General features: G+C 41.5%; 1 protein-coding gene across 3 annotated transcripts in view; it reads right to left on the bottom strand.

Moving 5' to 3' along the window:
• TTBK2 (tau tubulin kinase 2) overlaps positions 1-27,276 on the bottom strand; it is a 211,876-nt gene that overhangs the window by 22,849 nt on the left and 161,751 nt on the right. For 2 of the 3 annotated variants that reach the window (XM_045014241.1, XM_045014243.1), the window contains 3 exons: positions 26,966-27,177; positions 24,252-24,849; positions 11,275-11,523 (listed from right to left, as the gene is read on the bottom strand). In XM_045014241.1, coding sequence (XP_044870176.1) covers positions 11,275-11,523; positions 24,252-24,849; positions 26,966-27,177 — 1,059 coding nt within the window. The remainder of the gene's footprint in view (positions 1-11,274; positions 11,524-24,251; positions 24,850-26,965; positions 27,178-27,276) is intronic. The other variant, XM_045014242.1, reaches the window with a different exon arrangement.

Here is a 27,276-nt window from a genome sequence, read left to right on the forward strand (position 1 = left end):
AAATGCCGATGATCTTTTTTGTGTTTGGTCACCGGCGATCTTCCCCAAGCTACCAGCCACGCAGTGGGTGGGGGGGGTGGGAAGGTTGTTGATTAGCAGGGAGCTAGCGTGATATTAGCCATGCGTTGGGGGGGAGGGGTAAATCACTACAGAAGCTGAAAGACAGTGGCTTACCATGGCCGCATGCAAGCTGAATTCTGATGCCCGGACCTGTGTCTGTGAGATCTGTAACTCCAGAGCTGCAAGCACTCACTATTAAGATGAAAAATGCGACCTTGTAGGGAAATCACATGTGCTAGGTGAATAGTGCTGTTCACTGTGAAAGAGTATAACCATTGTTCTGTAAAATGTATCTTTCTAAATATTTATCTCCCTCATGCAGCTGCAAATTTTTCAACCATCCCTCCTCCATCCCAAAGGCTAGCACAGATAAGGCGGAGGAAAAAGAAGACGCGAGATGAGATGTTCTCAGATATTATGGAAGTTACACGCAATGAAAGAGCTCATCTGAATGAGTGGAAGGACGTGGTATCAAATTACAGGAAAGAGGCCAGTGAACGTGAGGACAGGAGGGATGAACGTGAGGACAGGAGGGACAACCGAGATGAGAGGTGGCGGCAGGAAGACCGGCAGGAAAATCAGCGGTGGCGGGATGCAACTCTGGGGCTGCTGCGTGATCAAACTGACAAGCTCCGGCGTCTGGTGGAGCTTCAGGAACGGCAGCAGGATCACAGAGTGCCGCTGCAGCCCCTGTATAACCACCCTCAACCCTCACCATGTTCCACATCCTCCTCACCCAGACGTGTAAGAACGCGTGGGGGGAGGCTCCGTGCACCCGCCCACTCCACCCCCGTGGACAGCCCAACCAGAAGGATGTCGTTACTGTGAATTTTTTTTTAATGGCCTTCTCCATCCCTCCTATCCTCCTCCCAAACCACACCCTTACTTCTCTCCCTCTTTTTATAATGAATCAATAAAGAATTCATGCTTTTTAAATGAGAGTGACTTTATTTGCATAAGTAAGCTGTACTCGAAGGGGGAGGGGGAGTTGCTTACAGGGACTGAGTCAATCAAGGGGGTTGGGTGTTCATCAACAAACACAGCAGTCACACTGTACCCTGGCCATTGATGAAGCTCGTTTTCAAAGCTTCTCGGATGCGCACCGCTTCCTGGTGTGCTCTTCTAATCTCCCTGGTGTCTGGCTGCGCGTAATCAGCGGCCAGGTGATTTGCCTCAGCCTCCCACCCCGCCATAAAGGTCTCCCCCTTACTCTCACAGAGATTGTGGAGAATACAGCAAGCAGCAATAACATAGGGGACATTGGTTTGGCTGAGGTCTGAGCGAGTCAGTAATGTCCGCCAGCGTGCCTTTAAACGGCCAAATGCACATTCCACCACCATTCTGCACTTGCTCAGCCTGTAATTGAACAGATCCTGACCACTGTCCAGGCTGCCTGTGTATGGCTTCATGAGCCATGGCATCAAGGGGTAGGCTGGGTCCCCCAGGATAACGACAGGCATTTCAACATCCCCAACTGTTATTTTCTGGTCTGGGAAGTAATTCCCTTGCTGCATCCGTTTAAACAGAGTAGTGCTTCTGAAGACGCGAGCGTCATGAACCCTCCCTGGCCATCCCACGTGGATGTTTGTGAAACGTCCCTTGTGATCCACCAGTGCTTGCAGCACCATTGAAAAGTACCCCTTCCGGTTTACGTACTGGGTGCCCTGCCGCTGCGGTGCCAAGATAGGGATATGGGTTCCATCTATCGCCCCCCCACAGTTAGGGAATCCCAGTGCAGCAAAGCCATCCACTATGGCCTGCACATTTCCCAGAGTCACAACCTTTCGTAGCAGCAGCTTAGTGATTGCTTTGGCTACTTGGATCACAGCAGCCCCCACAGTAGATTTTCCAACTCCAAATTGATTCCCGACTGACCGGTAGCTGTCTGGCGTTGCAAGCTTCCACAGGGCTATCGCCACTCGCTTCTCTACTGTGAGGGCTGCTCTCATCTTGGTATTCTGGCGTTTCAGGGCAGCGGCAAGCAAGTCACAAAGTTCCATGAAAGTGCCATTACGCATGCGAAAGTTTCGCAGCCACTGGGAATCGTCCCACACCTGCAACACAATGCGGTCCCACCAGTCAGTGCTTGTTTCCCGGGCCCAAAATCGGCGTTCAATGGATAGAATCTACCCCATTACCATCAGGATCTCCAAAGCGCAGGGGCCCGCGGTTTGAGAGAATTCTGTGTCTACGTCCTCATCACTGTCATCGCCGCGCTGCCGTATCCGCCTCCTCCTCGCCTCGGATTGAAGGTCCTGGTTCACCATAGACTGCACGAGAGTGCGCGAGGTGTTTAAAACATTCACGATTGCGGTATTGAGCTGAGCAGGGTCCATGCTTGCTGTGCTATGGCGTCTGCACAGTTCACCAAGCAAAAAAGGCGCGAAACGGTTGTCTGCTGCTCAGGGAGGGAGGGGTGAGGCTGTACCCAGAACCACCCGCGACAATGATTTTTGCCCCATCAGGCACTGGGATCTCAACCCGGAAATGCCAAGGGGCGGGGGAGGCTGCGCGAACTATGGGATAGCTACGGAATAGCTACCCACAGTGCAATGCTCCAGAAATCGACGCTAGCCTCGGACCGTGGACGCACACCACCGATTTAATGTGTTTAGTGTGGCCGCGCACACTCGATTTTATACAATCTGTTTTGTTAAACCGGTTTATGTAAATTCGGAATAATCCCGTAGTGTAGACGTACCCTTAGATCTTGAATGTTTGCGTATATGTAGTAAACAGTGTCCTTTTGGACCCAACTAAGTCCATGTATAAGAATAGGGTTGTATTCCTATACACTACTACTACTACTAACAACTTGAAATTGAGTCAGTTTGCAAAAATTAGGTATAGTTTAAGGTACCAGACATCTCCACCTAACCCCCTGCCATTTTTTGTGGTTTTACCACATCAGCAATTTCCGCCCCCCCACACACACACCAGTTTTATGAACTAGTTACATGCAGTGTTGCCAATTTAGTGATTATTTGGAAATTTGAATTGAAATTGAAACATTAATACACTTTATATGCTTTTAAAGTGTGTATCATAAAATAATGTACCTGAAAAAGTATAATAGATTTGAAAAGTATGAACATAGACTCGCTTCCTTATACAGCTGTTTTTTATGACAACGTCAGTGCATTCATTTTGGTGATGTTCGCCAACCTAATATTTTCAAATTATGATTTCTAAGCGAAGTCTAAATGAGCTCTCCCTGGCAGCTAGTGATGAGCTGGGGGCTGGGGGGAAAGGCTTCAGGCAGGGGCAGCTCCAGGCCCCAGCACGCCAAGCGCGAGGTTGGGGTGGCATGCCGCGGGGGGCGCTCTGCCGGTCGCCGAGAGGGCAGCAGGCAGGGCTCCGATGGACCTCCCGCAGGCGTGCCTGTGAAGGGTCTGCTGGTCCCGCGGCTTCAGTGGAGCCGCGGGACCAGCGGACTCTCCGCAGGCATGCCTGCGGGAGGTCCACCGGAGCCACGGGACCGGCGACCGGCAGAGCACCCCCCGCGGCATGCCGCTGTGCTTGGGGCGGCGAAACGTCTAGAGCCACCCCTGGCTTCAGGACCAGATTGTATTTACATTCACACCTAGTCTACCTAGGTATCCAGCAAAAAGAGCTGTGTTGTCCAAGTGATAGATTTTGGCTGGAGTTGGGCTACAACTCACTTAATATAGGAGGGGAGGGGTAATGAAATGTTGTTATTCTTATTTTATGAGTAAAGGGCAGTAGAACTGTACTTAGCCTGTGCTGACTGAGGGCATCAAGAAAGAGGGTGAGGACTGGTGTTTTGCTCGATTGTCTGCCTGAGTCACAAGTACTATTTGACCTGCCCTTCTCCACTGTTTACAGACATTGCTGTTTAGGCTCCATAGATAGTCTTTTGTTTTGTTAAGTGACCACTACAGCTGAAATCACTGATAATCAGGTCTAAGTGCTTAGATCTGCTGTGAGACAATATTTCTGTGGAAGAGACGGCCCCCACTGAGAGCTCAGCTAAAATCACTGAGAGCTGGGTGGAACTTTAAGAGACCAACTCGCAGAGGTCACAGTGGCAGCAGAAGATAACAGCGCAGGGCCATTGGCAACGAAGCAGTGGAGTGAACGGTGGCACAACCAGCAACAGTGGCCAGAGTGAACAGTGAGAAGCTGGAGGAATGAGCAAGGTGCCCTCTTGCTCCCCACCTGGGAGGTGAACTCATGTGAAAGCACCTCTGAACTCTGAGTCTCCACTGACCAAGGACAGCACCGGTGAGTGTTAATGAGGCTGTTAAGAATGCTGGAGACACAACACAGTTCATGCAAACAAACATGGCTGTGGCATCATACTTTCTATTTAAGCAAGAGATACCACACACTACAAACTGGAGGCCAATGTTAAGTGCATTGTTACTTGTTCATCCTGAAGTTGAACACTGGTTCTGAACAAGACCAGTAAATGCTCACTCTCTTTCTGCAACAAACTCAACTAACTGGCTAGAAGCATGTGGTGCAACAGTGAAAGACTCAACAGTTGAAAAAGTGAAGAACTCTCTCACCACATTCAAAAAATTTGCATACATGGCTGATGAATGCACTGTTGCAAATCGGCATCAGTCATTGTGTACATTATCTTGATGTCAGTTGTAGGCCAGTAGATGCATTTCTAGATGTTCAAGTTATAGAAGACACATCAGCTGCATCTGTGACAACCCACATCTTAGAAGAGTTAAATGCTTGTCAACTGGACCCCAAGTAGTTGGCTGCTTGTGCATTTGATGGAGCTGCAAACTCCTCTGGAAGACATGGAGGAGTACAAGTTTGTTCAGAGGAAAGTGTAACCCTAATCTCTCCTACACACACTGCAGAGGCCATCTACTCCAACTAGTGCTAGTACGAGCTGCAGACTCTTCAAAAGATATTTTAAAAGCTATAAATGTAATGTCTTCATTATATTTTTTTTTCAGCAAGAGTCCAAAAGGACTGAATATCTTGGAAAATATAGAAGATACACTGGGACCAAAGTTCAAATTAGTCCAACCTGGGAAAATCCTCTGGCTTTCTCATGAGTGATCCTTGGCTATTGTCTTAAAATTACTCCAGCCGTTATTACTGGCTTTGGAAAGTATCTACCAAGATGGGATGGATCTAAGTAGTGAGGCTGGTGGATTACTTTTGCTACTACGTTCAGAAAAGACTATTTCCATTCTCTCTCTTGTAAGTCTATTCTTGAAACCATTTGGGTCATTAAACAATGCCATCCAGGCATCTGCTACAACAGTAGTAGATCTTTGCCCAGCAATAGAAGCTACATTTGGATCAATCAGAGAGCTGTCCATTGAAAAAGTACTGGAAGAAGCAAAGACTTCAGTAATTGTGCATTTGTATTGCATTGGTAATAAAGGCATTTATATTGAATCCTTAAGTGAAGAGGACAAGAAGTGTTTGTTAAGACAACTGAAAAAGTACACAGACTTGATTCTTAAAAATTTACAACAGCGACTTCCAGATTCTACTCAACCTCTACGTAGCTTTTACAGATGGCTGTCCTATAAAACACCGACAGTTGAGTGGAGTGAGGCACTACCAGCAATGGGGCTGCCATATGCTCAGAACAGAATAGAGAATTTGAACACAGAGTGGAATATCATATAACAAATGATTGAAGATTTGACTTATCATCACTAGTGGCTCGACCCAATCTTTATGCTATGTTTCCTGGGATGAAAGAAGTAGGAATTCATCTCTTGCTACTCCCAGTCACAACAGCTACAGTCAAGCGTTCTTTTTCATCACTGAATAGAAATTTGTGCTCTGAAAGAAGTGGCCTTCTGCCTGATCATCTGAATGATCTAATGAGCATATTAATTGAAGGAATGGAAGTACCGGATACACGAGAAGCCACCAAAGATGAATGCATTGCATTCAAGAAGTTCATTAACAGAGTTGTGCAAAATTATAACAAGAAACCAAGAAATATGTAGATGCCGTGCTTCATAGAAGGCTTGAGTAGCCAACTTTAATCTGTGTGATGATTTTAAAACATGAGTTAAGTCCAATAAAATGGTCATGAAACATTTTTCAGTTTTTACCATGGTGCCATATAGCCCACCTTCACCCTTACGGTCTCACCCCTCATTGGCCCTGACCCCCACCCCTGTAAATTCGAACACCCCTCCAATTTCAATTCCAGGGGAAAACACTGCTTTTCTCCTATTTTAAAAAATGGTTTCTCACTCCTTTTGCTGTGTGAAAAACTTACACACACAACAAGGGAAGAACTGACTATGCAGAAAGTGCTAGTAAATTCACAAAGTAAACAAACTAAAAGCAGAAAAAAAATTGTCCAATCTCTTTCAGTTTTAGTGATCTTAGGTGTTAATTGTAACAACAGAAAGTAAAATATTTTCAGACAGAAATGTGATTTTTTTTAAGTCTGACAGTCCTTGGCATCTCGGCTGAAGCTGCCAACAAGTGTATCAAATCAGTAACAGGCAGAATAATGGTTTTATGATGTATTAGGCCACTAAGCACAGGACCATAACTACCTACTCATTTCACATATGTCAACAGGATTTAGATTCCTAAGTGCCTAAATCTCATTAAAATGAGACATGCTCCTAAATCACTTAAGCATTGCAATGCTGACCGCAGCAATGACTAAATACCCTTACAAATCTGGGCCTAAATGAACCATCAGATGGTAACAATTTTTGGCTACCAAGGTAGACTAGCAAACGAGTTGAAAAGCTCCATATATCATTTCACTTCCTGGCCCAGCCTTCCCCCTACCTATAATAATGGATTTATGATGCAAAGAATATGTACCACATGACAATTGTTTTGGAAGTGATTGGGGACTGGCATTAAAACTGATTACAATAGGGACAGACAGGATGGCTAGATGTGCAGGTGTGGAATTTTGCTCCCTCAGATACTGAGGTCTTGGAAGGACTGTGGGTTTAAGGAACTATAAATATCAGTAAAAAAATAAAACATCATTTTACATAGTGCTTTTTTTTTTTTTTAAACTCTACCACTAGGTACACATACATTTCCTCCTATATTTGGCTTGTCCTTCTACACAGAAAGCTAGTAATGCTGTATGTAAGTGCTGTTACTTTTACTATTTACTCTGCTAATCTTCACTCTGACCTTGTGCTGCCATTAGAGAAAGCTGCAGGTTGGGGGAAATGGACCAGAGGAATTTGTCACTGAAAATGGATGCTTTCACTGCTGATAGTACAGTACTTATTGTGACGTTTCATTCCATATTCTTTATGAAAATATGCTTATGATATGAATATGACATAACTGAGATGTACTTTATGCAAGATGGGTCTTGTAAGATATCATTGGAAAGGTTATGATTTACTGAATGTGATTATCCAATTTGTATGCCTGTATCATTCCCGTATTTGAAGTTAGGAATATTGACTATGTATCTGTATTTCAACTATGCTACTTTGGGTGACACCCACTGCTAACACTTCAGGTACAACAATGGAAAAGCCAGACAGGGTGGCTTGGCCTTCCTGCGGAGGCTCCATACTGCTACTGACTCATGAATGCTGTGATACTACAGAGTCAGGTGGTCTTGTCACCTAATGCTAAACATTACCTGGGACTTCTTGTAAGTTTCCACTTGAAGGGAAGGGGGGTGTCAAGTTTGGAAAACAAAGGATTCCCGCTTTATGTAAATCCTATTTGAGGGTGGGGAGGAAGGCAAACAGAACTCCTCCCTCTCCATGACCTGTCTCCCCAAAAAGAAAGACTGCTAAAGCCACCTGAAGCGAAGGCAGGGGGGGAATCCAGACTGAGACTGAGACAGGGATCCAGTCTGAAAAGAAATATAACTGGAACTTTGAACCACAAAAACTTTGCAACCTGCTTAAAATAACATTTGGGGTACATTTTGTAACCTGTTTCTTAAGTATATTGAGCTTAGTTTACATATTGCTTTATTTGGAAGCAATCTGCTTTGTTGTGTTATCTCTTATATTCACTTAAAATTCACCTTTTGCAGTTAATACATTTATTTCTTGTTTATAATAGAACCCAGTTTATGTAATTTCTAGTGGGGGGGGGGACACAAGACGTTGTGCATATCTCCCGCCACATTGAGGGAGGGAGCAAATTTCATAAAACCTTTGGGTTTGTACCCCATAAAGGGAGTGGGCACCAGAGTGTTGGAGCAAGCCCCTAGGGCTGAATTTTTCCAAAGTGGATCTCTGTCTCTCTGGGGGCCCTGCTTGTGTGCTTGGCTGAAAGAGGCTTGTGAGCCTAACCCAGCAAGGCCAGGTAAAGGGGACCCAGGGTGGCAGAACAGGCTGACTCAGTGGCATCCCAGCACATCAGGTGACACCCCAAAGGGCCCAAACCTGTCACACTTATAAAAAATTAACAAGCTCACACTAACTGTCTTGTTGCCCTTAATTGTTTCTTCATTAATTTACAACTTGGAAAGCCTCTATCCTGGCATAGCTAACTTAACATGCTGTAAATCTGAATTTTTCATTGCACCAAAGACAGGTGTGATAAAAGTGTCGGAAGAGCTTCTCCATTTTCCAGAATTAAAAAAATAAACAACCAAAAAACAAACCCTGCAGCACTACATTTCAACATGCCAAACAGTTGCATGTATCACCTGGACACATTAAACAAGCAAGAGAACTTTCTAAAGACCTGTCTGCAATAGAGGACAGTTTGTTGGCCACAACTGTTTATAAAAGGATACCACCAATCTGAAACCCACTTAATTAAAAAAATAAGGTAATTGCAGGTAGGGTGACCAGATAGCAAATGTGAAAAATCAGGATGGGGGTTGGGGGTAATAGGAGCCTATATAAGAAAAAGACCAATAATTAGGACTGTCCCTACAAAATTGGGACATCTGGTCATCCTAATTGCGGGTATTATGTGTGTCTTTGGATCTCCCTGCAAATGTCTGATTTTAAAATCACATTTTCCTATTCTGAGAATTTTTCTCTCTCCTCTACTGCCTACCCACACAAACAGGGGAAACTGACTAACAGTTTATTTGTCAACAATGAATTTTTTATTGGTGAATAGATGCTAGTGGCCACATTTTCAAAAGAGCCCAGAAGCAACCACCAATGAAAGCCGCTTTGTGCTGAGCTATTGTGAAAATCTGATCACAAGTGTTAAATGCACAAAGTAAAAAAAAAATGAAAAAATAGAGACATTTCCCCCCTTCCTAATTTCTTTCATTTACATTAGGTGACACAGCAGATAGACACTTTTCAGACAAAAGTGTTATTTTTAAATTGGCAGTGTCTCTTTCATGAAAGGAGGTAGTTTAGTTTCAATGCACCTTTCCTGCTTTGCAAAAAGACTAAATCTACTCATGGACAGAAACTTATCAGCTGTGAGCTAGACTAAATCCTTACAGTTTCTATCATGATTAAACCTGATCTACTCTTATCCAAGGAAACTATATTAGCAACTTTCTAGGAAAACCCTTATTTAAGCATAATTCTTACACCGCTTCGCTACGATCTAGAGGGAGGCCTACATCCCTGTCCACAAAGGGATAACAACCATTTTAGCTACAACTGTGTCTAAACATGGTTGCTGCTAGCAGGACTCTAACAGAGCTTCACTACAAGGAGAAAAGAGTTTCCTCCTTCACCTGAGAGCCAGCCTGACCAATTTGCTAACTGTACTTGCAATACTTTATATCTGTGATGGAAAAAACTGAAGCTAAACTGTGCACGCACATTTAAGAAAATTAGGCCAATCTGCATCCTAGGATAAAAGCAACTCTAAGAAACATTATAGCATTAAAGCATAATTTTTAATGAGTTTATTTCTCTAACATTTTCATATCCTAATAAATACAGTTCAACCACCATGAGGAACTGGATATTCTGGCTTCCCATGTGTTTCACAATACCACGTATCTAGTACCGGCACTTTCTAACCGACAGCACATTTGCCCATTTCCAAGCACCTGGGGTCCAGCTGGGAAGAGGGGCTAGCATTCTATATGGAGATGAAAAAAAGCTTGGTGCTGGAGAGAAAACACTGATTATTGGATTAGCTGACAAAATTCTGACATAATTATACCTACCGCACTGTTTGTCATCACCAGCCATCGATCCTATTAAACTACTGTGAGAAGCTAACCATTAAACAAATCAATATATTTGTGCACGCTTTATAGAAAAAAAACAAACATTAGATATATGCTATTTATAATAATAAATATGCAGAAAACAGAAGACAATGTGGAAATTCTTTTTAGACTAGATTAAACATTTATGGTGTAATGGTGAATGATGAGACGTTTGGATCTATGTGTAATCAATGTTATGTCACACTGCTTTAATAGTCATTGCAAGCTGAAGCTGCTCGGCAAATCTCAAATAACATCTTTGTAACCACAACATAAATTATGAGACACAAAGTATAATTCTGAATTCTAATCTCTTTTTTACTGGAAAGAAGCTGCAAAAATTGGACATAGCACAGAATGAGGACACAAGTTTCCCTATTAACTTTGCCAATAGCGGTTCTCATTGATTGGTCCCAACATTATTTTATCCCCTGGAAGCAATGGAATGTTTTTAGATTATTAAGTGTTACAGATACCCAAAGAAAGCACACACGTGGTTCCTGATCCTATTTTTCTCCACTGAAAGCCTTCCAGGAGGGCCAAATTGTATATTCCTCCCCCCTACAATTCATCAGATCCTAAATGATCCTATTTTCACAAATGGAGAGTTCTTGGTTTTATTTTTTAAACCAAGAATCCACTTCTTGATTTATGCTCCCATCTTTTCCCACTAAAAATCCCTTGGAGGAACCTGAATCTATCCTCACCAGTAATGGCAGATCTACAGGACCTCCTGATCATGACTTCCCAAACAACAGATCCCTAAGTGATCTTGCCTATATCCTCTCCAGAAGAAATAACCACTAGATGTTTCTAACTGTCCTGTTCTCTGAAAGACTAGCAAGTATTTCTGACTCTATTTTTACCTCTTTAGGTGGTGGTAACTTCTCTTTCTCAGGAAATGTTTCTGACTCTGTTCTTTGATGAAGTACACTGAGTGCTCCTTTAATAGATCTTCTCAATATGCTTTCACAAGAGAAATTTTATAGCAGCACGATTAGCACTTCCATATTACTGTGCTTTGCAAAGCACCTACGAACCATACAACTTAGCAAATGACTGATACAGTGCAGTTGCTTTTATGAAGACGAAGACTTATTCACCTGTTGGAGTTGTGATTTTGAGATGCGAATGACAGGGGGAAACTTGTTGCCACTGGGAATGACAGGAAGTTGCCTACGGCCAGTTGAGCGGGAAGAGGAGGAATGGCTCTCTGCTGATTGACTCCTGGGTAACCCAGCCTCTTTCTTAGGGTCCGAGTGGGAGGATAGATGGGCAATAGGGCTCAGGGTGCGGAGGATGGGACTTGAAATTCTCGGAGTGGAGAAATACAGCATGTGAGATGAGTTGAGCTGTGAGAACAACATGGTGGGGAAAAAAGTAAGTTTTTCAAATATATTATTTTTAACAATTTATTTTTGACCTACTGCCCATGTAGCTTTCTTACAGTGACAGAATCACATCTCTCTCTCAGGCTAAAAGCTGATAATTTAAGAGAGAGATAAAATCAGAAGCCTCCACATTTATCAGATATTAAAAAATTAGTATCACAGTAAGAAGTGAGCATCCTTTTTCTCTTCGGCCATCTAGTCCTCTAACTTCACTCATATATTCAGCAAGCATACCTATAGGATAGGTATAAACATTAAACAAAGAAACTGTTGCAAAGATAATGAGTGCATGAAATTATTAATCATTGCATTTGTCTTTTCTACTGTTTAACATAGCAACATTGTTTTTTGACCGAACTATTTTTGCAGATCCATAAACAGCATGCTTTGCAACTGTGGTGGAACCAAAGCACAATGGGACTGCTGAAGCACCTAATTTATAAAGATAAGCACTGAGGGTGAAAGCAGCAACTTCTGGGAAATTTCCAAATCATGGGATGAAATTAAAGGAACAAACTAAAATGGTGAAGCTATAGCAATTGTGGATTCCTGTACTGTCTGGATCAGGCCTGAGCTAAAGAGTTCATCCCAAATGTTGCAACCAACAGGAAAAAAACAAACCTTGGAAAGAGCTTGGATGGCTGTGGTGTGTAGAATAGGCAATGTACAGGAAATGTAAGAACAAAGCCTTCCAGCTAGCAGTTTTTTGGAACACCTTTTCACTTAGGGTAGACAAAGCTCCAATAAAACCTATAGCCCTTGGATGCACAACTCTGAAGCCAACTACATCTTTGCAAGTCCTAAGCAGCACTGAAGCAAAACTGTTGAATATCTATTGCTAAAAATGATCAGAGGAGATTATTATTTATCTCTTTTTTTGCAATTACTTTTAGACAAAATCAGAAAAGGGAGCAATATGGAAAAATTTCCTTTAAAGTTTATTGGATTTGATTACTTCTATTACTGCTATTCTTTTCATTTTCATTGCTATTTGGGAATCCCATTTGTCTTCCTATTATGATTGGATATTGAGAGTACTGTGGATGTATTGCACAGTTTCCAAGGAGAAGGTGTTAACAACAGCATCACTCCTAGAGCTTCAGTTCCCATACAGTACAGCTGTCATTCACTTAAAAAAACAAAACAAAAAAACAAACAAAAAAAACCTATGCCCAATGAGTCATAAAAACAGCATGTGAAGAAGGAAGATACATTAAAATTAAAAGAGGAGGAACTCTAAAATAAAGGGAAGAACATTTCAAAGGAAAAGGAAAGGTAAAATTGTACAGCCTGTTTCAATTTGATACTAATACAGTAACAATACAACAACAGGTAAACAGCCTGTGAGGGGATACAAGCATTGTTTTGTCTGAACAGGAGTTTTTGTTGTAACTTATTAACAGGTGCTTTTTTTCTCTCTGTAGATCTATAAAATAGATAAAATAATTATAAAATAATAAATCTGACCAACACCTGATTATAACTGACCAACACCCATTACAACTTCACATATGAGACTTTGTCCCCATTATATTTAAAAACAATACTTGATTACAAAAAAAAAGAAAAGAAAAAAGAAAAACACTTCAAGAAATAAGCTTATATAGTATGACTCCTCTGGTGTGGATGGCTGAAGACACTTGGACCTTGGTCTCATGACCCATACTGCCCAAAGGTATGCAATTATCCTGGCAGTTTTCACGGTCCCCCACATCCTGTGGTGTGTTACTACTAATCAGCTCTGGGTTTTTCTGCTTTTTTTTCCCCACGTGTGTGCATTTCCCACTTCTCTTTCTTACATAAAGGTTTCTCCTTCCACTTACCTACTCTGCCAATTTTCTATATACACATAGGCCTGGTCTACACTACGCGTTTAAACCGATTTTAGCAGCGTTAAACCGATTTAACGCTGCACCCGTCCACACAACGAGGCCCTTTATATCGATATAAAGGGCTCTTTAAACCGGCTTCTATACTCCTCCCCGACGAGAGGCGTAGCGCTGAAATTGGTATTACCATATCAGATTAGGGTTAGTGTGGCCGCAAATCGACGGTATTGGCCTCTGGGCGGTATCCCACAGTGCACCATTGTGACTGCTCTGGACAGCAATCTGAACTCGGATGCACTGGCCAGGTAGACAGGAAAAGCCCCGCGAACTTTTGAATTTCATTTCCTGTTTGCCCAGCGTGGAGCTCTCATCAGCACAGGTGGCGATGCAGTCCCAAATCCAAAAAGAGCTCCAGCATGGACCGTACGGGAGATACTGGATCTGATCGCTGTATGGGGAGGCAAATCTGTCCTATCACAGCTCCGTTACAGAAGACGAAATGACAAAGCACTTGAAAAAATCTCCAGAGGCCACAGCAGGGACTCAGCACAGTGCTGCGTGACAAGCATAACGGAAAGCCAAAGAATCAAATGGACGCTCATGGAGGGAGGGAGGGGGTACTGAGGACTTCAGCTATCCCACAGTCCCCGCAGTCTCCGAAAAGCATTTGCATTCTTGGTTGGGCTCCAAGTGCATGAAGGGTCAAAAACATTTTCCCGGGTGTTTCAGGGTGTATGTCGTCAATTTACACCCTTCACCCCCTCCCCCCGAAAGAAAAGGGAAAAAAATCGTATCTCGCCTTTTTTCAATGTCACCCTATGTCTACTGCATGCTGCTGGTAGACGGGGTGCTGGAGAGCTAAACAGCAGCATCCTCTCCCCTCTCCCCAGTGGCAGACGATACAGTACAGTAGGACTGGTATCCGTTCTCGTCATCAGCCCGTGAGTGCTCCTGGCTGGCCTCAGGTGAGGCTGGCCAGGGGCACCTGGGTAAAAATAGGAATGATTCCCGGTCATTCCCAGTAGATGGTACAGAACGGCTGATAACCGTCCTCATCATAGCAACTGGGGGCTGAACTTCATCAGCCCTCTCCCTTTCACGTGTAAAAAAAAAGCTTCTGTACTGCCTGGACTATCATAGCAGCAGGATGCTGGGCTCCTCTCCTCAGCATCGTTTAATGTCCTGCCTGTACTCTCATAGCAGCGGGATGCTGGGCTCCTCTCCCCCACACCGCTTAATGTCCTGCCTGGACTATCATAGCAGCTGGAGGCTGCCTTCCCCTCATTTTATCTCACAAGTCACTGTTTCTTATTCCTGCATTCTTTATTACTTCATCACACAAATGGGGGGACACTGCCACGGTAGCCCAGGAAGGTTGGGGAAGGAGGGAAGCAACGGGTGGGGTTGTTGCAGGGGCACCCCCCGTGAATGGCATGCAGCTCATCATTTCTGCGGGATCTGACACGGAGCGGCTGTGCTCTCTGGTTCTCTGATACACTAGCCCCATATTCTAGGCAGGACTGATTCTATTTTTAGATACCATAAAGGAGGGATTGACTCGGGGAGTCATTCCCATTTTTGTCTTTGCGCCCCCGGCCGACCTCAGCCAGGGGAACCCATGACAGCAGCAGACAGTACAGAATGACAGATAACCATCATCTCATTGCCAATTTACAACGGCAGCAGACGGTACAGAACGACTGATAACCATCTCTGCTATCATGCAAAAGCAAATGAATGCTGCTGTGTAGCGCTGCTGTATCGCCTCTGTCAGCAGCATCCAGTACACATACGGTGACAGTGACAAAAGGCAAAACAGGCTCCATGGTTGCCATGCTATGGCGTCTGCCAGGGCAATCCAGGGAAAAAGGGCGCGAAATGATTGTCTGCCGTTGCTTTCCCGGAGGAAGGAATGACTGACGACATTTACCCAGAACCACCCGCGACAATGATTTTTGCCCCATCAGGCACTGGGATCTCAACCCAGAATTCCAAGGTGGGGGGGGAGACTGCCGGAACTATGGGATAGCTACGGAATAGCTACCCACAGTGCAACGCTCCAGAAATCGACGCTAGCCTCGGACCATGGACGCACACCGAAGAATTAATGTGCTTAGTGTGGCCGTGTGGACTCGACTTTATACAATCTGTTTTACAAAACCGGTTTATGTAAAATCGGAATAATCCCGTAGTGTAGACGTACCCATAGTCTCTCTCTTCTTCCCTCCCACAATCATAGTTGTTTCATCACCCTCAATCAATCAGTTCTTCACAAGAGATAGGGACCAAATTCAGAAGCCCTCTTGAGGATGTCCAATGACAAGGAAAAAAAAAAAGCAATGGTATGGAAATAATGAGCCAGAAATCTAGAGTGCAAGTGCGGAAAACACATACCTGCTGTCAATTCTGACACTTCCTACACTGTTCCACAGGATAATGATTATTATTATTTGAAAAGCAACACAAAAAGGCTACATAATTTTTTCCAAATAATTTCTTATCTTTCAACTTCACTACATGGTTTGTACCATAAAACAGATGTGGGGACAGACAGAATGATTCTTTATTCCCCAAAGCATCTCGTGTCCAGTGTTCTCAGAGCTGTGTTCAGAATCATCTGGAGGAAGGAGGAAACTGAGTTGTTTCAGAACTTATATTAAATCCCCCAGACCCAGTGTTTTTCCACCTACTGTACTATTTCATATTTCTAGATCCGTTTTACCCCTTTTTTACTGACACATTATTTGGCTCTGTAGTATTATACTGAAATTGTATTCTTTGAGGCAAATTTTGCTCATAGCCACAGGTGCAATGTAACTGAAATCAGCATCAACAAGAGCAAAATTTGTCCCTTTGCCTGTTTGTAATTTTTCACATGGGCACACTATCTACATTAAATTAGAAAACAACTAAATATCAGTAAGTTTCATTTAAGGTTGCTATGATAACACAAACAATTCTGATACCAGCCTTATCACTGATTTTATCCACACACAACTTTTAAATCACCAGCATTCAAACGACATTTGCTCTACCCCTGGATTTGCTTTACTATTTTAGGGCCTGATTTAACATCTATTGAAATTAATGCTAATCTTTTCTTTCACTTTATTAGGAATTCAACCGGTCCCTTATGTACATTTTAAACATCATACATTTGGATAACTGAGTACTGTTTTAATGTACTAGACGTAGTTTTTTCATCTGACATAATAGTGATGTTTACTCTATGTTCATACAGTAGCTTTTGTCTCTACTGATTTTAGTCTAATTAGGGGTACATTAAATTATTTTGCTTAGTAAAGAAAGAATGCTATCTGGATGTGCTTACATACTACAGTGATAGAGAAACCTAAAATGATATATCTGGTATTCATATGTTCTTGAGTTGTTAAAATACATTTGATTTTGTCGATTGCTTACGGTTGTATGAATAAGATACGGTATTAAAGTTTTTAGGTACAATTCTGAGGGAAGTTATGAGATAAACAGATAAAGGTTAATTTCTACTTTTTAGTCATTCTGAATATTTTGTTACAGATGCAGAATCCAAGTTTTTTGAGTTGCAGTGATTAATATTAAATATTAAAATGCAGTCTCTTTAATAGACTGTGGGAACACACTGGGTATTAAGATTTTTGTCATTTTTTAAACTTTAGCTTGCAATTTCCATATTTTTTAATATTTTGAGCTTTCTTAAGGATGTGTTTAATTGTATGCCTCATCTTGAATTGCACAGTGCAACCTTAACTATAATAAAGTTTTTGTTATTTAATTTCTTATTTTTAAAAAATATTTTACAATGTTTTTGAACGTTATCAAAAGCTGGGTTAGAGACTAAGTGATAAACCCTATATGACCTACAGACACCATTGATGCTATGTATCCTAAGCATCTTCTATACCCTATTAAACTATTTTTAATCTTCAGGCTCTGTAGGATCCAAACTATCGTCACTTTACACCTTATAACTAGACTTTTAAAGGCCAAAAGCTGTGTCATCTAAATCTGGAGATGACAATCTCATTTGTCAACAAATATACAATGGTATCTCTGATGTAGAAACACAAATAACTTAAAAAAGTAAATTTTATAATGATGAAATCTGTGAAAAGAAATCACAGCATATATTACAGTGCATTATAAAGTACATTAGAATGAGTTTCCAAACTTTTTCAACCAACCAGCATTCACATATCATGGGGTTATTTTTTTCCATTGTGAAAATCATTTTTTCTACTCTTTGCCATAAACCCAATTCGGATGCTACACTTCTGAAAACACACAATTCAGATCACTAATCACCTTCACTTAAAAAGTTAGAAGGAGGGTTACAATAAGCTTTATACATGTAATACTGGTTGCAACCTTAACTATGAAAGTGCTGCTCACTACTTCTTAATTATTCATAGATTCATAGATTCTAGGACTGGAAGGGACCTCGAGAGGTCATCGAGTCCAGTCCCCTGCCCTCAGGGCAGGACCAAATATTGTCTAGACCATCCCTGATAGACATTTATCTAACCTACTCTTAAATATCTCCAGAGAAGGAGATTCCACAACCTCCCTAGGCAATTTATTCCAGTGTTTAACCACCCTGACAGTTAGGAACTTTTTCCTAATGTCCAACCTAAACCGCCCTTGCTGCAGTTTAAGCCCATTGCTTCTTGTTCTATCCTTAGAGGCTAAGGTGAACAAGTTTTCTCCCTCCTCCTGATGACATCCTTTTAGATACCTGAAAACTGCTATCATGTCCCCTCTCAGTCTTCTCTTTTCCAAACTAAACAAACCCAATTCTTTCAGCCTTCCTTCATAAGTCATGTTCTCAAGACCTTCAATCATTCTTGTTGCTCTTCTCTGGACCCTCTCCAATTTTTCCACATCTTTCTTGAAATGTGGTGCCCAGAACTGGACAGAATACTCCAGTTGAGGCCTAACCAGCACAGAGAAGAGCGGAAGAATGACTTCTTGTGTCTTGCTCCCAACACACCTGTTAATGCATCCCAGAATCACGTTTGCTTTTTTTGCAACAGCATCACACTGTAGACTCATATTTAGCTTGTGGTCCACTATAACCCCTAGATCCCTTTCTGCCGTACTTCTTCCTAGACAGTCTCTTCCCATTTTGTATGCAACGATGCAAAGATGTCCTTATTTTCCCTGTCTTTATTGTTTCCCTCGCCCTCTATAGTTGTTTTCCTGTGTTGTGGCTGTGTAATACCGCAACATTCTTTTGTTTCCCTCTCTATGGAGCAGACCAATCCTCAACTACAATCACAACACAGGATATATGAAAGAGAAACTTTCCCAAGGAAGAGATTCAAATGAAGCCACTATGAATGAAAGTCATTGGATCTCCTCCACTCTTCCATTTTAGGATAGCATTTTACAATACATATGGGATACACTTTTCTGTTTATTCCCAGATACCGCTGTATGTGGATGAGATGCACTCATTCAGTGAACCTTGTTAAGGAGGAATGTAATAGTGGAGACTGAAGATACTGACTAAAGCAATTTTATTTTGGGAATGGGCTCTTTAAAGCCATAGTGCCTACCCTATAGGGTTCCAGAGTTACAGTTACTATATAAATGTGCCCTGAGACCAGCAGCGGCTCTATGTATTTTGCTGCCCCAAGCATGGCAGTCAGGGAGCCCTCAGCGGCATTTCTGCGGGAGGTCTGCCGGTCATGCAGATTCGGCGGTGTTTCTGCGGGCGATCTACCGGTCCCGTGCCTTCGGTGTACCCGCCACCGAATTGCTGCTGAAGCCGCAGGACCGGCGGACCTCCCACAGAAACGCCGCCAAAGGCTCCCTGACCGCTGCCGTCATGTAGACGAACCCCTCCCTTTCCCCCCCGAAGCTTGCCGCCCCAGGCATGTGCTTGCTGCGCTGGTGCCGTCCCTGCCTGAGACAACATATGTATAATATTCCACCTAGAAACAGAGACAGCATACAACAGGGCCTGTGGACAGTGATATTGACAACTACAGAACATGCCTAAGGTTTGCTGAATAGCACAGCACAAGAAGGATTCAATAAACCTGCCTGTACTTCAAAAAACACCAATCTTGCATGAAAATAAGTTTGTTGATTTATTGCAAAATGTTTTTTTTTGTTTTTTAATTGGAGATATACCAATCTCCTAGAATGGGAAGGGACCTTGAAAGGTCATCGAGTCCAGCCCCCTGCCTTCACTAGCAGGACCAAATACTGATCTTGCCCCAGATCCCTAAGTGGCCCTCTCATGGATTGAACTCTCAACCCTGGCTTTAGCAGGCCAATGCTCAAACCACTGAGCTTATACCTCTCCCTCACGGTTTAAACTGGCCTAAAAATGACAGTTTACAGATGACCTGAAAGTGCTCTTTTTAAAATTAAAATAAGGCAGTTATCAGGACAGATTTCACTGCCTATTCTAACTAGTGATTAAGCCAACAAAAAACTGCAATCTTTATGGATAAATACAATAAGACGAATTCTACTAAGCAAGGGGTCAAACCGTGGTTTCATGAATTATGTAGGCACAAAAGCCAAATCCAAAGAATGTGAAGACTCACAAATAGGTGAGTAGAATGCAACCATCCTCATTAAAACCTTTTTACACTAGAGTGTGCAAGATTTAGGATTCTTGTACTAGAGAAACAAATCCAGATATAGCTGACAGATGGAATTTAACACCACTCAAAGATCGATCAGAGTATTTGAGTGATGAGAAATAGTTTAAAAGTAAGGGAACTGTAGAAGTTTACTGTAATATAATAATAAATCAGAACCCTTATTAGAGACCAACAAGAAAAACTTCTTATTTAAGGCAGAGTTCTTTTTCACAGAAGGTTTATTCTCCACATGAATTTGCTGAACTTCTTGTAAGCAGCATAAGTCAGAATTCAGAAAGAGGTCACAATCCAAGCCAGCAGAAAGTTTCACCTTCTCCTCTCCCTCCTTTTGTTCTGGTTGTTGTGTGCCTTGCTAATACCTTCTGTCCAAGAAGTAGCTGCATTTCAGTGGTGCAGTTATTTATGTATTGTATGAAAGGTGCTATGTAAAAATAAAATTCTCTGTCTCTCACATTAAATTCAGTTACTTCAGTTCATTGTTTTCTTATTCTCCTTACATGTACGTCTGTTATCATCACTCTATTCTGTTTCTCACTACCTTTGATTTTATTTCATTCTATATCTCTGCCACTATGTGCCCATTTTTCTATTTCCTGTTCTTCATCCAAACTTCTCCCTTGTTAGTTTATTCCTCGCTGTCTTTTCCATCAGAGCTGTGATTCGTTTTAATACTTCAGCTGAAGTGGCTAGAAATGCAACTGATTCTGCTTTCCCTATTATTTCTGACAGTAAGTAAGTTATAAAGCCCTTCAGCTACAGTGCCAGGATTGGCATTTCAGACCTCTAGGAGACATCTGATGAGATGAGTAATGTACAATGATACGTGCACATTTTTGGTGGGCTGTCAAAATATTAGATTTGACTATTTTTCAGAAAGTTGGGCCCAAAGTAAGGAGGAATGGCACAGTTGTGTGGGATGCGGAAGTGAAATTACAGCGTCAAGCTGAATTTTATACCTTTAACCATGAATTCTCTTCCTTTTTTTGCTTTAAGTTGGATTCTTAATATTATTTAAGATGAGATTAATTCAACCACAAAAAAAGTTTATGTACTAAAAATTTATCCAAATTGCTTATCAATGGTCCCATTCACATTAGTGGCAAAGAACTGAGGCCCTAGTCACAGATTTGATCCATCCTAGTCAAACTCTAATCTCTCTCAGAACTGCACAGAAGTTACTGTCTCCAGTTCTCAGTTTACCTTCTTCCTTTAGATAATATCTAGGCTACGGGCTCTCATACTTTTTCATAACTTGGACCAAATCTTAATAAAAAGATATTTTAGTGGACATGTCATTTATCATTTGCACTATATGTATGTATGTCAACTAAAGCAAATGCTTACATGGAACAGTTATATTAGGGAAGTGTGTATGCATTTCTAATTGTTTTGAATGTGATAAGTGTTTTGCCCTTTTGGAAAAATGTTAATCAAAGCATTTACTTTTCATCTCTTCTTCTCCTTCTCCCGAACCCTTTCCCTCATCCATTCCTTCCTCTTCCCCATAATATTTCTCAAACCCTTTATTTCCCTCTCTCCTTGGTCCCCCGGGCATACTATCCAATGGAGTGGTTTTCTGCTCCCCTGGACATTCCATCAAAGACTTCAGACCCTGAAGACTAGTTCTATTTCTGTCCCCCTAGGTATGTGTGTGACCCCCATGATTATCAATCAGTGTTTCCTCCCCCTCTCTTAAGTAGCTATGAACCCTACTAGAGGTAAACTCTTTTTGCTTGTTTCCAACTGCTTTAACAGGAATCCAGGTCTCCTTTGAAATAAAAAGCCTACCAGCTGTAAAAGCAGCTAGAAATAAGGAGGAGGAGGCAGCACCATGTTACCTACCAGGTATTTGTGGAGCAGCCTCACTTTGACCCTGATTCAAAGGCCACTGAAATAAAAGGAAGACAATCACTAACTTCAGTGGTCTTTGGGATCAGACCCTTTGAAACGCATTGTTTGGTAATCCTTTTCAAATTTACATTAAGTTACCCAAATCACCTCAACTCTTACTTCCAGTTTCATTTTCAATTTCATACTGTTTATTCATGTCAAGGCAGACAAGTTTCCTCCACTCACCTTCTCGGAAATGTCTCCCATTCCTGGTGCAGTTTAAATTTACCTGTACTTCTCTCTTTTTCCAGTTCAGGCCATAATCCTACCCCATTTACCATTTCAGCAAAAGTATCTTCCTCTACATAGTCCAATTCAAAAACCTAGATTATAGATATCTCCATTTCCCAGTGCATCTTCACTTTTCTCTCCAGAAATCCACATTGTTCACTACTATTTCAGTGAATGACAACTCCACTAGAATCAAGACAGTTTCAATCCCACCTATACTCAGAGTTTAAGTAAGCAAACCATTACCCATAAACTAGTACATTTGTATGAAGAAGGTCCATGCAAAATTGCAAACTGAGAACTGAAAATTAGCATTTTGCACAAACAATATTACTATACATTTATACATTGTCTACTATGGCTATAGTTAAAAAGCAACAGTTGAGCTGTAAATCAGTGCTACACCATTATGGAGTTCTCAACCAACTTTAAAACTGCAATATTTTGTGTTGATCACATTACTAATGTATGTTTCAAAATTCTTGTTCTCTTTAGCTTAGCAGCAGCTGCATATTGTAAGGTTTTTTCTGTATATTTAATCTTTCTGTAAATTACACAATTTGCAAAGAATGGGTGCCTAAAAATAAATAACCATGTCTAAAATATTTCTACTGTCTTTAATATTCCATGAGAACATGGGAATATTTGCATATGTGTAGAAGTGATTAAGTAGAACTATTTAACTGCGTCTCTGAATTTTCCTAAAGTAATACAATTTCAGATTCCTGAATTATAAGTGATCAGGAGCATCAAGGGACATATATTTCTGCAGCCTCTCTTTTGGCAGAAAGGACTTTGACTTTTTAAAACTGTGGTATAAAAGTAAGAAAGAAGTGAAACCAGGTTTATTAGGATTTATGAAACCTATCTGGGTTTTAACTTTGGGATTTATTTTGGAAAACAGAATATTGCCACCTCCACTGAAAAGAAGTCTCTTCTAAGCAATACGCTGCAGTTAACCAGAATATAGAAAAAATAAGGAGTAGAGAGATTCAGAAAAAAACTTTCAAATATGGGTACTTAAGGTTGGGTACTTAAACAAATGTGGCCTGATATTCAGAGATACTGTACACCTACAGATGCCACTGGTTTAATTTAAGTGCCTAAATATGGATTTCAATGCCTAACTTAAGGCACCCAAGTTTGAGAATACTGACCTGTGTGACCCAGATGACACAGTAAGTGTAAAAGGCAAGAATTGAAATCACAAGTCCTGAGTCCCTATACCCTGGTTTAACCACTAAACCACACTCTCTCTCTAAGAAAGGAAGGGAGAAATGAAGTTGGAGGGAGCATTATTTGGTGATGGAGACATCTGAGGGGGAAGGAAAACTATTGGGAACTGTGCAGGTGAGGGATGTATGAGACAGAAAAGAGAAACATGCCAACTGGAGAAGGAGCAGAGGAATCTGTTGAGCAATCTGTCCAGCAGGAGAGAGGCAGATGACAAGCAATTACAGAACTATTTCAGAAGTGTGAAGTAGCAGTGGAGTTAGAGAAGCCGGCAAGGAACTGTTGCTGGTGCAAAAGATATCAGGGGTTGCAGAAACATAACTATTACAGTGTCGGTGCACTAGAAGTTCCTATGATCTATAAACAGATTATAGCCAGTCAAACAGGGAAGCCAAAAAGTTGTTTCAGGGGCAGAAAGCAGCAGAGGAAATTCAGAAGGAAGAACCTAATTATAGGATGGAGGGAGCAAGGAACTTTGTTTTTTGGTACAATACTAGCTTCTGCCTTTTAGACTTTCTCTACAGGACATAACATACTATTGTATAGTATTTTACACATTTGTTAGACTTTCTGTTTATTTACTCACAACAACATACATATGTGTATATTTCATTGGTTAAAAGGTTCTTTTTAATGTATATTTTTAATTAAGCCCAGTTCTGAGGGTTGTTCACTGCTGAACCAATAGCAAACCTCTTGCAGAATTTAGACACAAATTTAGCAGATCCTGGGAAATCCCTGGTGCAGAGTCAAGTCCCATATCCTATAACCTAAACATTCCAGAACCCTGCTTACACTTTAGCCACTGCCTTTTCATTTACTGCTTTATTCTCATATAGCTCTGAATAGAGAGTAAAGATATGATTACAACTATGAGTTTTCTTACCAGAGTGAGGGCTCCTTCTGCTTGGGCCTCCATTGGACTTGAAGGTGTGGCTGCAAGAAGCTGGCCAGCAAATCCAGCCATAAATTCTAATTTATCTGAAAATTGTTCAGAAGCAGCAGTAGCATGATCAACAGGTAGATCTAATCCCACACCTAAGGCTTCATTCTTGGCATGGACGTTATTTTCTGCCCAAGTACTCAGTCTTAGCTGTTCCTCTTGGGGGGATTCCTCTAGGACTTGTAGCACCTCAGGCTCCTCATCTGAGGGACTTCCAGTAGTTTTATGTACTAAAGCCCCATTGGTCCTGAAATCCTGCAAATCCCGTTCCTTATCTACTATCACCCATTCCTTGGAATCAACCTCCTGCTGGCAGGAGCTTAAGTTGACAGCCACAAAGCCATTACTAACAATGCCATCAACTTGTTCTGGAGAACTGGCTGAAGCAGGCTTAGAAGCATCAGGAAGATATTCTTCATCATAATGCCAGACACGGTCAGCGCGGGCAGCCACAGCAGGAACAGACATTTTCTGAGGAAGAGGAGGAGCAGCAACAGCAGTTTCTTTCCCAGCATTTGAATCTTTCTGCATCTTCTGCAAGCTTAGGAGAGAAAGATATTACATATGAATTAATTAAGAATGAACTACACTATCTGAATTCTGCCATAAGAGCCAAGCTAAATTCACTTCAGAGTCTACTGAAGTGTTCCCTACCACTTTTTAGAACTAGCCTTCAACAGCTTGAAACCTTCAAAATATGGGAGGGAAAACAAACCAAAAATAACCCACAGAGTTAACTTTGCAAGCATGGGCAGCATCAGCCAAGTGGTATGACTATGGTGAGTAAGGTGGGAAATGCTGGACAATACAGAGCTCCCTGTCCCAAGCCAGAGAAAGCTGGGGACATATAGGGAGAAAGAAAGAATTATTTATTTTTTATTAATTTCTACCTCCCAGTTACCAAAAGATAACTCTGGCATCTGGTGACGATGGAAGAAAGTTCTTAGGGATTCATATGTAAATTTCATGTATGTATTTAAACTGGGAAAATAAGAGAGAGCAGAGCATAGACATTAGTCAGGGTGGTATCAGATGGCCAGTGCAGTGCCAGTCATAGTGTGTCTTACAGATCCAAAGATGAGCATAAGAAACATAATTTTCAAGCAGCCGTTTTGGAGATGCCTGCAACCAAATGTTTTGCATGTAAACACGTTACTCCTGCCAAATAAGGGCTCTACAGCAATCTTACTGAAAAAGTCAGAGGAAAACTGGAAATAAAGAAAGGAAACCAGCTCCTCACCTCAGCATGAATTAATGCCAAAACATTTCAGCCTGGATTCAGTACTTCCCTTTTGCTATCGAATGAAAAAAAGGAGGTTGGGAGGCCAAGGGTGACATAAGAATAACCATGTACCACATCAACTTTTTTTGTTTCATAACTTTGTTATTACTATGTAATAAGCCAGCCTAAATATAACTTTGCTATCTACCTGCAAGGATTTTCTAACTGCTGCAGTTTTGCTTTGTGAGAAACATGGACATTCTTCCCGTCTCTCTGCAGCACGGCATGTTCTCTTGTTTTGTCTGAAGAACACTAATGAGTTTTTATTACTCGGGAATGTAAATCTCTCCCTTTGTTGTCCACTGTGAGTGAGGGGGTGTTAAGGAAATGATGAAACTTTAGTTCTATTACTGGTTGCCTTTCTTTGTCCTTAATTAAGTATGATGTACAACTCTATGTCTCAGTTTTAGTTTATACATGACTCATTCTTTGAACCTCTCTCGTTCATCCAAAATACTACTAAATTCCTTTTCCTCTCTGTCTACTCTGATCATGTCTTCCTCTACTCATGTAAGCTCTGCATCAAATTCAAATTCCTTGTTCTCATGTTCAAGGCTCTGCACAGCTCTACCAACGCCTAGATCTCAACTCTCTTCTTCTATTGCTTCCCAGCTTAGCTTTATGATCTTCCCTCCCTCTAGCCTCCCTGTGTGTTATCCTTCCATAATACTCCCTTCAACTGGACTAAATTCCCTGATCCTGTACTCACACAACCTCATTCTCCACCTTCAAATTCTTTCTCAAAACCCACTCCTCCTAACAAGCTTTCCAGCACTGCTGCATTCCTAACAACTTTAGAAATATAAAAGTGAAACTAATGACACATGCACTACAGAAACAAGTCAACTCATTATTTTATTTCACATAAATCCTGCTCCTCGTACACATTACACCTTACCAGAGACTCTATGGCTATATCTAATTTACTGCTTGATTCTGTAATGCTTATCCAAGTTAAGTTGCACTGACTCCCACAAGAAGTCCCACTGAAGTCAACAGGACTATTCATGAAGTGTGATCAACAGAAGTGTGATAGAAATGGGCACTTAAACTAAGAATTCCGTGAGGTACGGACTTTGTCTATAAAATGCCATGAACACCTTTGGCTTAGTGTAAATAGTAATAAAAATTCAATAAAAATGTAACTTAAAAATGCAAAATGGGATAGAAGCCAGGCACGTTCCTCAGAGCAAATACTATGAATCCAGTAGACATTACTAGCCATACTTGGCATAAGCATAGCTCAGCAATTCTATTTCTGGTTTTCACTGACCACTGTCCATGGATACAGTACTAGAGAAAAGAAAATACAGTCTAAGCCAACAAGCCCCTAAAAAATCCAAGCATAAATGCAAGATAGAAATTTTCTCTTTACCAGGTCTCAAGAAATTTATCAGTGTCTGGCTTTGACTCCAAGGTCAGGCGTTTCTCCAGTTCAAAGCTGTGGATTGAACGTAACTTTCTCATCAGTGGGACATCCCTGTCTGGCTGGGTGGTCTCTGAGCGGACTCGAACTGGAGAACCAAGGCTTGGTGCATTAAGCAGTCCGTTCACTGGTCCATGGCTGTTTTCCTCCTCTGTAGAAGCCTGTACAAATAAAGCACAAATAGAAATAAAAATGTAATTTTTAGGAGTTCTGAAATAGAGGAAGACACAACAGTGTATGCAGTGCATATAACCCAATGC

The sequence above is a fragment of the Mauremys mutica genome, chromosome 4, assembly GCF_020497125.1.
Source record: "Mauremys mutica isolate MM-2020 ecotype Southern chromosome 4, ASM2049712v1, whole genome shotgun sequence".
NCBI lineage: Eukaryota > Metazoa > Chordata > Testudines > Geoemydidae > Mauremys > Mauremys mutica.